General features: G+C 32.1%; 1 protein-coding gene across 13 annotated transcripts in view; it reads left to right on the forward strand.

Moving 5' to 3' along the window:
- The first annotated feature begins 19 nt into the window (after positions 1–19).
- tfe3b (transcription factor binding to IGHM enhancer 3b) overlaps positions 20–14,398 on the forward strand; it is a 27,565-nt gene continuing 13,186 nt past the window's right edge. For 3 of the 13 annotated variants that reach the window (XM_073916039.1, XM_073916040.1, XM_005169307.6), the window contains exons 1-8: positions 20–101; positions 3,865–4,090; positions 6,197–6,421; positions 8,577–8,672; positions 12,144–12,255; positions 12,369–12,425; positions 12,512–12,587; positions 13,144–13,291. In XM_073916039.1, coding sequence (XP_073772140.1) covers positions 3,899–4,090; positions 6,197–6,421; positions 8,577–8,672; positions 12,144–12,255; positions 12,369–12,425; positions 12,512–12,587; positions 13,144–13,291 — 906 coding nt within the window. In that variant the 5' untranslated portion in view covers positions 20–101; positions 3,865–3,898. 13 annotated transcript variants of the gene reach the window in all.

Raw genomic sequence — 14,398 nt, forward strand, 5'->3', positions numbered from 1 at the left:
GGGTAGTGTGCGTGTGTGTGACATCCAAAACAAGGAAATCCTCATGCGGGTAATGGCGATTCTTCCAGCAAACTCGCTTTACTTCTAATAACATCAACCAGGTAACTAAGTTTATTTTCACTCCTGGTCTACCCGACTCGAGTGTTTAAGCCTTGTAAAATTCTTAATGGTGTCGTCTGAGTATACCCTGATAAAGTTTAATTGAAGCAACGCTGTTTGACAAGTCAACTTGCTAGCTAGTTAGCCTAGCGCTGACAGCTGGATGCTGTCAAAAACAACCATTCGGGGTTTGTTAAGTGCGCCATAGAGAGTTACAAGCAGATACACTTGCTTGCTAGTATAAATGACTAATACACAAGATGACTTGGTTTAAGTTATCACATTTATTTAACTTTAAATAGTTCAGAGGCTAATCCCAATCCTAATGTTCCGAACCATTACATAACTCTCCCTTTAACGTTATACAGCATATCAAGCTGCACAATCATAATTGAAGTGTTTTGTCCATTTGTGCTTATAGGATACATTCAGATTCTGAAGTTTTGTTCATGTTTGTATTAACATATTCAATATAACTGGTGAACAATGGTATTTCGGCAGCTGTCATTGGTAAATTCTGTACTTCCCCTTGATAGACCTGCAGACTTCAATCATATGACATTAATGGTTCAGATCGTGCGTGTTTAGACAGTGTTTTGGTCAAGCGCTAAATAATTTTTTCCAGTCTATTTAAATGTTGATCATTTGTGTATTTTCATATTGTTGGCATGTCTATATTCAGTAAATTGAGAAATTTATATTTTTTAATTTATAATACACTTTAAGACATCAAAGTTGACCAAATATACATAAAAACGCGCAATTAAGGGATAACTCAAAAACTAATTAAGACCAGTTGAAAATTCTCATTTTTTTTTCTGTTTTACCATATGGGGAATGGGTTTAAGTAAGGGCTTGTGAGCATTTCTTATTAGTTTCAAATATATTTTTTATCTAGATTTTTGCTCAGAATTAAAAAAAAATAAAATAAATGTTTTTCACCTGATATTTATCATAAAAATTTAAAATATGTATAAAGACGTCATGTTTTCTTTTTTTATAAAAAATGCTGTAAATGCAAAATTATTATTATTTTTTTCTTTAAATAGATATGTCAGTAGTTTACAGAATAATATAGTAATTGTTTGAGAAATGTTGTGTATATGTGCATACACGCATATGCTACATTACGTTGTGTCTGTGCTTTATAAAACTTACAGCTATGGAAAGATTTAAGAGTCCATTTAAGCATTTTACATTTTATGTGGTTGAGTACAACAATTATTACTAATAAAAATGACTATTACACAAAATCACAATTATTTTGAATGTGTTATTTCAATTTATTAGTTTACTATTCAGTATGAATTATTATGTAACTTAATACATTGACAAACACAAAATTAAAATATTGTCATTCACATTAGTTATTGCTTAATCAAAATAACAAAAAGATGGTAAGTTTTTGTTCAGGTTTGTATTAATTTAGACGACACAATACCAAGGTTTTCAGATCACAAGAGTTAAGAAATCAATATTTGCTGGAATAACTCTGATTGTAAATCTTCAGCAAGAAGAAATGATCAAACTTTTATAAAATTTGGAAAAAAGCTATTAACATTTTACCCAAACTCTGTGAATCGATCAAAACTTTTTCTCAAGTCATCTTTTATTCTCATAATTTTATCATAGCTATATACTGCATGTATCCAATTCATATTCTTTGTCGATTATTTTGTGGTGTCACAAAATACTTTGATTACAGTTCAATATGACACGTCATTATGGGGATGCAGACAAAAACATGAATAACAGCACTGTGACAAAGTTACAATCTTGAAAGTACAATGTTTACATTTTGCATGTTATTTAGTGATACTGTTTTTATGCTTTACCTATAATTATTAGTTTTTCTTAAGTGTTTTGTATTTAATTAATATTTATTTTAGGAATAAAGTTCTAAGTTACCTCAAGTTCTAAATAAAGTTAGAAATATGATCAATTATCAATGAGTACATTTCTGAGTATATATTTTAAAATCTGGTTAATATATATCTGAAGACAGAATTATTAGCCCCCATTGATTTTTTTTCTTTTTAAAATATTTTCTAAATGATGTTTAACAGAGCAAGGACATTTTTACAGAATGTCTGATAATATATTTTTTTTTTGGAGAAAGTGTTATTTGTTTTATTTTGGCTGGAATAAAAATAATTTTTCATTTTTTAAAAACATTTTAAGGTTATTAAATTTTATTGTTAGCCCTTTTAAGGTGTATTTTTTTTTTTTGATAGTCTACAGAACAAACCATCATTTTACAATAACTTGCCTAATTACCCTAACCTGCCTAGGTAACCTAATTAACCTAGTTAAGCCTCTAAATGTCACTTTAAGCTGTATAGAAATGTATTGAAAAATATCTAGTAAAATTTTATCTACAGTCATCATGGCAAAGATCAAATAAATCAGTTAGAGATGAGTTATTAAAACTGTTATCTTTAGAAATGTGTTAAAAATTTCTTCTATGTTAAACAGAAATTGATGAAAAAATAAACAGAGGGCCTCTTCAACTGTAAATAACAATAATGTATTGTAATTAAGAAATGCTACTTTATCGTGCTATACAGTGCTCAGCATATATGAGTACACCCCTCACAATTCTCTCTTTTAAATAGAATTTAAAATAGAATGCTGAACAATATTATATATACTTTAGATTAGTCAGTACTGAAGTCAAATCTGGAGCTTATTTAACAAAATAACTTACAATAACACTCCAAAGATTTGTACTTAAATTTATATATTTGGTATAAAAAATTAAATAGGAATGTAAAAAAAGAGAAAAAATCAATAGAACTATATATATATGTTTCTTGTGATATATTTTTTAAATGTTATTTTAAATTATTAATTTAATAAATATATCTGTTTATTATAATCTGTTCAAATGCAACAATATTTCCCATATTCACTGATAAAGTAGAAAAAGTTTTCTTTTAGTAAAACATTTGTAAGTTACTTTCACTGAGAGGTAAAAAATATAGATTTTCAAAATGGTGTGTATTAATTTATGCACTGTGTATTGTTATCAGCATATGAACTGACATATTGTCATATGGGATATTACTCCGCTCTCTCTCTCTCTCTCTCTCTCTCTCTCTCTGTCTATATACAGTGCTCATATATCAGTACACCCCACACAGATCTTTTTTTTGAATTCATATTTTTAATAGAAAGCTATACGATATTATATATGTCCATATACATTACATTAGTCAGTGCTGAAGCCAAATCTGGAGCTTCTCTAACAAAATGAGTTACGATAACGGTCCAAAAACTAGGACTTCCAAATTTATCTGTTATAGAAAAATATTAAACAAATAAAAAAAAGAGGAAAAAATCAAGAGAATCAAAAAAAAAATATTTACATTGAAATTTTGTAGGTTGTAATTTCTTTTGCAATATTTTGCTTGAATTAAATTGTGTCTAGAAATCTTTCAATTTCTAAATGTGTTTGGTGACTAAAATATTATTTTAATAAATATCTGTTTAATAAATCTGTTTTGTTTAAATGCACCAAAATACATTGCTTATATTCACAGAGAAATGGATATAAATTTTCAAAATGGGACACTTGACGTCCATTCTACTCCTTGCTTACATTTCTCTTTAAATACAAGTAACACGACTCAGCTATTCTAAATATCATTTTTTTACTCCTCATTGTCCAAAAGGAGAAGTGGTAGTCCCTGTTATTTCCTTTTATACTGCCTGCAGCTCCTGTGGCAGATTGAGCAGCTTTCCTACTTGTTTCCTCCTCTGCAGCTTGTTAATAGAGCGGTGGACGCAGCACAGCAGCATGTCTTCGAGAGTGTTGCTCCGGCAGCAGCTGATGCGAGAGCAGGCGCAGGAGCAGGAGAGGAGGGAGGCGCAGCAGCAGGCATCAGTCGCTCAGCTCCGCCCTGCAGACACCACTCCTGCCATCTCCGTCTCGCTGCCACCCATGGCTGCCCGGCCTCCTCCAGCACAAGTCCCGGTGGAGGTTCTGAAGGTGGGTCTAGACTGGCTAATAAGCACGGCCAGACTGAATTGTTTTGCTATTTCTGTGCAGAATTTTAAAGCAAAATCTTTGTTTTTTTATGGGATTTTGGGAGAATAGTAACTAAAAATGTATATATAATAATGACTTTTTAACTTGAACTATTAAAGGTTTACAAAGCAAATCCAATCAAATCTGCTTGTTTGGTAAACAACATTTAATGTATACTAAAACAGTGCCTCCAAAGTTGGGGTCAAGGGACAATGACAGAGGGTCGCTTGGTGATTTGAAAGTCAAATAAATTTGATTAAACTATTAAAATGACCATATTTTAACCATACCTACAGAAGATAAAATATTAGTTTTTAATAGTAGAAAACAAATAAAAACAATTAAATGAAAAGCCATCTGCCTTTAAAGAATTTTTTTTATAGGATCTGTGTGTTTACGTTAGATTAACAACACAGCAATAGTGTCAGCTACAGCAGATTGATTTTATAGCACCACGTTAAACCTTCTGACACCTTTATGGCACTCAAATACATTAAAAATAAATACAGATCACCTCTGTATATCGAGAATGATCTCTGATTGGCAGTCTCCAAAATTAAACCAAGAATAGACTTGTGCTGAAAACACTGTCCACCAGTCTCATTAAATGAGGTTAATATTAAATTAAACTAAAAATGAAATGGTTGTTAGACTGTTGCACTTTTGTGTGTTGTCAATATGCTCATGTTTATAAAGGTCTATTGTTCTATCAGCAACGTTTGCATATTTATAACCACCTATGAGGAATTTGGGGGGCGTGAGTCACTGGCATTGTTATTGTAAGGGTCGCAGGCTGAAAAGTTTTGTAACCCCTGTGTTAAAACAGAAAATATTACTCTATAAACGGTATTATAAATAAATCACATAAACAATAAAATTACTCAAATTAATATAAAAACTGAATAAATATGTATTTACACACTTTGCATAAGTACAGTAAATGAACACGTTCAATGATAGGCTTAAAAATCTGTGGATTTCTGTGCGCACAGATTTTGTGTGGGCCTACTTATAAACCACCAATTAGTAATAATACTTTTTATATATATTCAAAGTTTGTTCTTCACCACTGGCGTGCTTGGTTGGGACTTGTAGAGCTGTGCATTAATGGATTTGCTCTTCAGTGTTACAATCTACATTGTAAAAGCACTATAGAAATAAACATGAATTGAGTTGAATGGATTTATTCTACTGTGCATATCTGAGCAGCAACCAAACCTCTTGACTGTCGTCAAAATATCTAGTACAACGTTTAAAGCTAGATCTAAAAAGTCTCAGAAAACAAGGTTATGCTTTATTTGCTAACAGTTTATTTGTTGCTCATGCTCTGTGTTCTTACTATAGTAACTAAAATTAATTATGCACAATTACATGCAAAAAAAACCTAACCTGCGTTTTTAACTTAACCATATTGTAAATACATTTAAATAATTAATATCAGTCAGTAGTTAGACAAGTCTAAACATTTCATTCAGACTGAGGTAAAGTAGGCTTCCGGCATCCCTAGATAAAACAAAACTTTTACAGACGTTATAAAGAGGCTTTTTAATTCCCATCACACATGACAAATAGTTTGAATTTTGCACAGAAAGTTTAAACAGATGTTATTGTTGCATTTGCTTTAAACACTATAAACAGGTATACTATTGCACAGAGTGAAATGTGTGTGGCCTTTGCACATGTATTGCTTAATGTTCAATGCATTAGGTTCCTTATATGTAGCAGCACTTATACATTATTTATATAAGATAACATAAATAATTGCAGTACATTTCTAATATAATTCAAAGTTTTATATATAATTTAATAGTATATGTTTTTTTTAAATCGAAATACATACTTTTAAATAGAGGTATGCATTCTTCAGTGACATTAAATTATTTTAGCTTCACAATTTATTTTGAGATTAAATGCAGTGTAAACTCCTAAATGTTTGTTCCTCTTTAATTAAAAGTGGCAACATTTCCTTCTTTATGACTAATGCATGGACAACAGTGCAATATGTAGCATGAAATGTCCCTTATGTCTTTGCATGAGCTCTGATGGAGTGTTTTTATTTGGGTGTAGGTGCAAACCCATCTGGAAAACCCAACTAAATACCACATCCAGCAGGCGCAGAGGCAGCAAGTGAAGGAGTACTTGTCCACCACACTCGGCAATAAAGTTGCCACGCAAACTCTCGGTGTGTCTCCTGTCCCGCATTCAGCCTCGGCTCCAGAAATGGGCCCATCAGCAAGCAGCGCTCCCAACAGCCCCATGGCACATCTTAATCTAGGCTCCAACAAAGAAGAGGTAAAGCACATATACATAAATATACATTGTGTACTGATCATGCCTTTCAGATGCAAAGGCCAAAAACAAGAACTGTGTTCAGGGATGCATGTAACTTCTCAAAGTTGTACCGGGATATGTTTTTTGAACTCCCACTGTTCATAGCACAGCCATCCTATGTGCAGTCATATTAACTATTAAGATGTTAAAATCTTAATTGACACCTTTCTATAAAATGAAAGCTCTGCAGCTTGACAACAGTATTGCACTTGACGATCAACTGATTTAGCACAGTTCTTGAGGACGGGGCATAGAATGTGCACTACGGGAACCCAGATTATCTGAAACAATGCCATTGTAAACTACAACACTGACAGCAACTCCATCTCTGTGCACTGAGAGACCTACTTTATTTTACATTCTTACGTTAAGATACAAGCGTGGGATATTTGCACAAGCCCATGTTTCTATCCAATTGCTTTCATTTCACACCGAAGTTAATTCAATCTGAGGTAATGTGAACTAAATCCAAAGTCTACTGGAACCACAATCTTACAAAACAATTATTGCTAACACTTTAATTTAAGTACTGATTCCCACTATTAACTACTGGCTTGTTACTTGTTGATTATTAAGAAGAATGATCTTATTCTACATTCTTAATCCTAGCTGATTACTAAATCTAGCTACTGTTTTGCTAACTGTTAATAATATGCAGCAAAAAAAAAAAAATATTGCGAGTGTTTGTTAATGTTTTGTAAATAGCGAGAAGTGTACTTTAAAATAAAGTGTGATCATAAACAAAACACATTATTTTACACAGCTAACAACAAGCATTCATTTTAACATGTTTGTAATAAATATCTTATGTTGCAGTAAACTGGGTAACAAAAAACACCTCTTTAGCAGCAAATATGGCGTGAAATTTGTTTATTTCAATTGTGCATGCCCACCTAAGTACTGGTTATGTGCAACCCTGCTTATTTAAGCATCTATACCAAAGGACCATGTTGTTTTGTTTATTATAAGAGTAAATATCAGTTCCATTGTTGTCCACTTTAAAGGCATAGTTTACCTAAAAATGTCAATTTACTCACCCTGAAGTGGTGCCAAACCACCAAACACTTCTGAGTTACTTTATTCCGTTAAACACAAAATAAGATATTTTGAAAAATGTTAGAAACTGGTAACCATTGACTTATATAATAGGAAACACACATAATATGTAAGTCAGTGAGTACCAGGTTTCCAGCATTTTTCAAAATAACTTCTATTGTGTTGAACAGAAAAAAGAAACTCAGGTTTGTGATAAGTGAAGTGTGAGTAAATGATGACAGAATTTTTAGTTTTGTGTGAACTTTCCCTTTAAATGGGCCAGTGCATTGATCGTTATTTTAATTATTCATCAGCTCAAAAAAGTCATTGTTTGTTTTTAAAGTTGTTGACTTCACTACAGAATTAGATCATTAACGTACATGCAAGGATTATTCATGATACAGTTTTTGTCATCAAAACAAAATGGACCACTGATTTTTGTAACTAGCTGACAGTGTACATGCAGCTCACACACGTGCCTTGAATTGTGTTTGTATAACTTGAGTTGTCACCACTCAACAATCAACTGGGACATTTTTCACAATCAGAAACCAAAGGAGTCGAAACGAGAACAACCAACAAACTACTGAAGACAGCAAAACATGCCAACAGATGATTGTGTTGCTAACAAACGCTATCAAATGTTAGGCTCAAAAGTATAGTGCTCCCAAAAAAAAAAGAGATAGAGCCAAGATAAAACACTATTGAAGTCATTAGCAACTCAATGAAAAGTTAAACAGATTTAGGCATAGGGTGACTTAAATATCTATGAAAACTATAAATATCCCTTTAAGTTGTTATCAAAACAGTAATTGTTTATTGCACGTCACTGTCTTGTTGACTCGTGCCAGAACATTCTTACTTTTCACTGTTCAGTTTGTCCTCGCTCTAGTTTTGTCACAATGTACTGCAAAATACCACAGCAGCAGCTTAATTATTACTCCGCTCTGCACTTCTGCCTTAATTCACCCACAAAACACACACTTTTCAGGTGTTACTGTTCACTGTATTCCTAAATATATTTCACACTCTTAAATATCAATACTAATACTCATTCTAAACCTTAATTGTGTCTTCTCAGATGGATGATGTCATTGACGACATCATCAGCCTTGAGTCCAGCTTCAACGATGACATCTTGTCACTGATCGATTCTGGCCTGCAGCTCCCGAACACGGTAAGCTCAGTGATCATCTTTATTATTAAGGAATGTATCCATATAGCATTACGCTGAGGTTCTGAATAAAAGCCTCTTTGAGACAGAGCTGTATTTGTGGTAAACCGCCATGAGCCATTCTGAAAGCTACAGTACAGCATTTCCTGAACGTAAATATACCCCCCACCCCTTTTAAGAGTGAGTGCTAACCAGTGCACTTATGAGGGAGGCCAGCAGTGGGGAAGCATAAACATATAAACATGCACTTCTGACACTTTACTAACACCTGCCAGATAGGAATGATCAGGGAGGGACAAACGGGGCTGTGGACAGTAAGTACAGAGTAAGACACTGGATTGAAACGGCAACTTTTAAAGGGTTTCCCCCATTTTTTTTTTTTTTTTTTTGCTGGTGAAGGAAGTAAAAGGTGAAATGAGGATAATGTTATTGCAGGAGCATGAAAGGAAAGGAAAGGTAAAATCTCATTATTCAATTTAATTACATTAATGAGTGTTGAATATGTGCTGTTTTGAATTTAAATTTTCAATCATTTATTTTCGTTGTGTTACATATTTTATTTAACATTTCTAAGAAAAATTCATATTAGAGTAATTTTCATAATATTAGTACTATATTAAATAATATTTAAATAATGTTTATTAATGGTTTAATATAATTCTTATGCATTTATTTCTCTTTTTTGCTTAATTGGGTTCATCTTACACTGTAAAAAAAAGTTTTAGCTAGTACAACAACAACAACCAAAAATCGGATTTCCTTTTGCTTTTTCTTGTTCACTCAACTCTCTTGTTCACTTAATCAGCTGCACTGATCGAAAGTTATTTGTCAGTAATTAAAAAAAACATTAAGTTGGGTTAACATAAAATTATTAGTTTTCTGGAGAGGTGAACTACTCTGTAACAAAACTTTTTAACTAACCCAACACAAAATTTTATTATTTCCTTTAGTTTTTTTTCTCGTGTACCCAACTTTTGAAAACATCAGTTGCACTGACCTAAAATGTCTGAAGTTGAGTGAACAAAAAACTCTTTTGGAAGTTGGTACTAAAAAATAAAACATTGCCCGAACAAACAAACGTAGTTCAATTTAAAAAACTAAAACTAAAACGGAGACAAAAGTTAACAAAACATTTATTAAACACAGAATTACAAACAGGACAGGAGGCAAAACAACAACGACGGTAAACAAGACAAGAATCAAGACATGGCAGGACAAATAGCGAAAACCGTTTTGTAATGCTTCACAGGGAACAACAAGACTCAGCAAAGAGTCTTTGTGAATGAGGTGCCTTTATAATCCTAGTAATCAGTCCATCATCAGCTTCCAGCTCACCAGAAAATGGTTCCTGCATTTGAATTAGGGTTTGGTTATTTGAGTTTTCATTTATTCATTACAGAATTGTACTGAGATCTTCATGAAAATTAAATATCAAATACATTTGATTTCTCATTTGAGAATGCATTTCGATTCATTATTTGATCATTTGAGCAATTGATTTATCTTTTGTGTAGTTGAAAGTTAGATTTATTATTTGATCTTTTTAGGCATTTGAATTTTCATTTGAATTTGGTTAGGAAAAAACTTCCATATATATACATGACAGTTAAATACAAATTAACAGTCTACATGTGCTAACCATTACTTTTTGTAGAGCAAAATAGGTAAATGTGAGATGAAAATTAACATTAACAGTCTTTCGGGAGCTGAAAATATAAATGCACTGATTTAATTCACCAAACAAGAAATTATTGGGAAAACATAATTATACACTAAATAATTATATAAATATTAAGGTAAAATACCATATAAGCATGCACATGTAACATAAAAATAATAATTATGAAAAAACAAACAGATGGTAAAGCCTATTTAGGATCAATCATGCATGTTTTTTGGGAATGCAAAAAGCTAAAATCTTTCTGGAAAGCAGTACAGGACTTTACAGCCAAAGCTTTGCAAGTTCCATTGGACAACACACCAACACTATACCTCTTTGGTACAGAACTGAACAAGACACTTGATCCTATTTCTATAAAGAGACTCGGCATCATCTCCTATCTAGCAAAAAAATGCATTTTGCTCAACTGGAACCAACAAAAACCTCCAACATTTGAACTCTTTATAAAACTCTTGAATGAAACAATGCCCTTGGAACAATATACATACTACTTAAAAAACAAAGGGGATGCCTTTCAAAAAATATGGATGCCTCTAATGATCCTCTGACTCTATGAACACATCTGATGTATTTTCACAATATGTGTGACCTTAATCACTGCATAACTTTGTGTATTATGTTTTATTTTTATTCTTTTTTGTATTTTGTTGGTATGTTTATTTATTTCTTTATTATTATTATTTTGAAATAATTTAATTATAGATTTTTTTTTCTCTTTGCCTTTTGCTGCTATATTTGTCTACTGATATATTTGTCTTTGCCCTTTTTTGTTTACGTTTGTATGTTCATTAAAACCAATAAAAAAATAAAAAAAAAACAAAAAAAAAAAAAACAAACAGATGGAAAAATAAATAAATAAAAAACTATACAAAAAATAAGTGTCTCCTTAAAAAATTATAAAAGTTCTCCAGACTCTCTGGAGCTGTTTTTACTTTTGTTTTGAAACAAACCAAATTGTTTCCATTCTAAGAGCATGTAAAAAAAAAATAATTAAAAAGCCATTGCCAATAAGAAGGGAGAGCTGTTGTCTTCCAATTCATAAGATCAGGTTGTCCAATCAGTAAGTTGCAAAGGCTACTATCAGCCCATAATTTATTTAATTCAACATATTCTGACAGGATTCCAAACAGTGCTGTTAAGTGGTATTAGGCTATTGATAATGAATTTCTAATGCATATTTTGAATTACTATGCATCATTTTATGTGCATTTTTTGCATCTGTTTTAGAGCTCTATAAAATCTTTATTTTCCCACAAATTCTGTTTAGTTTTGAAAGTAAAATTTTTGAATGTTTTAATTTTATAGACTTTTTTAATGGTTTATTTAAATTTGAGTAATCTAAAAAGCTTGTCTGTTTGTTTTGGAGTCATGCAATTATTTTAAGTTAAACCAAATTTATTTCAACAAGTTGTCATAAAGATGCTTGAGTTTCTGTTTACATTTTACAACAAAGTTTCTTTCACGTTAAATAAAATGTAGTTTAGGTGTACATGTCCTCATAGTGAGGTGGTAGGCACTGAGAAAATCATAAGCTTTACATGTGTTTTAATAGTAAACCGAAAGCCATTCTGTCACACTATATACAGAGCATACAGTCCTTCTGTTGCAGGTTGTTCAGGTGTCCAGAAATCTACATTTGATTTAATTTAGCGTTTTTTTGAAGTCATGTGCGTCAACAGTGCTAAACGTGGTGGTAAAGCAATATTCCTTCATAACATTGTGTTTTAGGCAGCTTTGATCATTATCTGTTTCTAGCAGAGTTTGATGTTTTTCAAAGTGTGTTTCTGTCATAGCTTCCAGGAAATCTTCTGGATGTCTACAACAGTCCTGGTATGACGACTCCAACCATCACCGTCAGCAACTCCTGTCCAGCAGATCTGCCCAACATCAAAAGGGAATATACTGGTAATGGTATTGTGATCGGTGTGTCTTCTATATTCCATTATTTTCTGTCGTGTTGTGTATCTGCTGTACAGTATAGGGTAGGCGGTGGTCATAATGGCTGTTGTGTTTTCCAGAAACAGAGGCCAGAGCTTTCATGAAGGAGAGACAGAAGAAAGATAATCACAATCTCAGTGAGTTCAAAACACACAGACTTCAGTAGCGTATTATTGTCTGTTTGTGTGACTGTGTGATTACATCTGTGCTTTGTTTTGTGAAGTTGAACGGCGGAGAAGATTCAACATAAATGACAGAATAAAGGAGTTAGGGGCTCTAATACCCAAATCCACTGATCCGTAAGTTTCTTTCCTTCAGGCTTTTGTGTTTTGAGAAACAATACAAAACTGACTGTAGCATTGTTTGAGCTTGAAATATTTTGATCCAAAACATCTCTCATGGTGAAAAGTTTCACATTTGTTGTGGAGACATTCTGGAAGTACCAAAACCAATTAATTCAAAGTTTGTGATGCTTTATTGTAATATAAATCTAAATCAGTATATTTATATAAACAACTTTTAAATAATAAAAAAAAGTTTTATTTGTTTTATTTCAGATAGTATAAAAGCAGTTTAAATTTTTTTAACCATTTTAAGGTAAATCATATTAAGCAATTTTTTTATTTACTACAGGATAAACTATTATGTTTAGAAATGTTCTGAAAAAAATCTTTCCGTTAAACGGAAACAGGGGAAGAAAATATACATGGGGGCTAATAATTCAGGAGGACTTTAACTGTACATACAGTATACATACTAACATTTATTTTAAGAACAGTGCATTCAAAAAACTAGTTTGTCAACACATAATATTTACATAAATAATATTTACTTCCTGTTTTGTCACAATGTTAGGGAAATGCGCTGGAACAAGGGAACCATTTTGAAGGCTTCAGTTGATTACATAAGAAAACTCCAGAAAGAGCAGCAGAGGGCCAAAGAGATCGAGATGAGACAGAAGAAACTGGAGCAATCTAACCAGGCCCTTATTCTCCGCATACAGGTACATCACTCTCCAGGATTTTTATTTATCCCACAAGTCCAAAACTAAGACAGACTTGCCTTATAATGTCTGTATCCAAAATGAGCAAAACATTATCCAGTTTATTTTACTCAAATTCATTGCACACGTTACATAAACTCAAATATTTACATTATACAGCCATCCAGAAGCACAGAATATGCACTCACTAAACGGCAAGGTTTATAGTTTAATTTTGACATATTACACTAACATTATTATATGTACATGCTGAATCACTGTGTTGGTTTTGAGTCACAGATGTGAAGTTCAATTTCAAACAGCTTATTTTATTTTCATAATCTGAGGTGAACTATCTGCTGCTGCTTTAAGTAGTATGGCAATAAATGTAATGTAAATTGTCATTCAAAATGACATTTTTAGCATTTAACGATGAATAAAGCACATGAAGTGTACCTAAGGGGATCATTGTCAGTTTTTTGTTGTTCACCTGTAAGAAATAGAAGCCATTTCTGATCAATTTGAGGTGTTGGTTAGAACAAAAACTCCTTTTAATATGGAAAATATTCCTTCTTTTGCGTCCTGTTGCTTTTATATAGAACACGATTAAAATCAAGCTGATTGTGTAGAAGCAAATTTCTGTATAGTTGAATTTAAGCGTTGTTTAAAACTGTAATTTTGTGTATGTTAGAGTTTTCTGTTATGTTGAAACTTGTGATTTAGTTGATGACGGACTAAAAAACTGTATTCACTATGCTGAATTATCCAAAAATAAAATCCTGCAAACGTGTGTTTGAAAAATCTCTCTTATAGTTACATGAACATATGCAGGCGGACACTAAAGATGGAGTTGATGTGAAATTAATGTAAACAAATGAGTCTTCTTAATATTTATCTTTAAATTATAATTAACATTTAGTATGTTTACATGGACACCTATTCTCTGATTTTAATACGATTAAGACAATACTCTGATTAAGAGTATGTAAACAGCAATTTTTGATAACCTTAATCTGACTAAAGTCATAATCGAACTGAACCCAGATCGGACTAAGACATGTGGAGTATGCCGATTTTAGTTGCATTATTGATGTATAGTATAAGTGTGGATAGCCTGGTGGCGCGATG

Source organism: Danio rerio, chromosome 11 (assembly GCF_049306965.1).
Source record: "Danio rerio strain Tuebingen ecotype United States chromosome 11, GRCz12tu, whole genome shotgun sequence".
Lineage (NCBI taxonomy): Eukaryota > Metazoa > Chordata > Actinopteri > Cypriniformes > Danionidae > Danio > Danio rerio.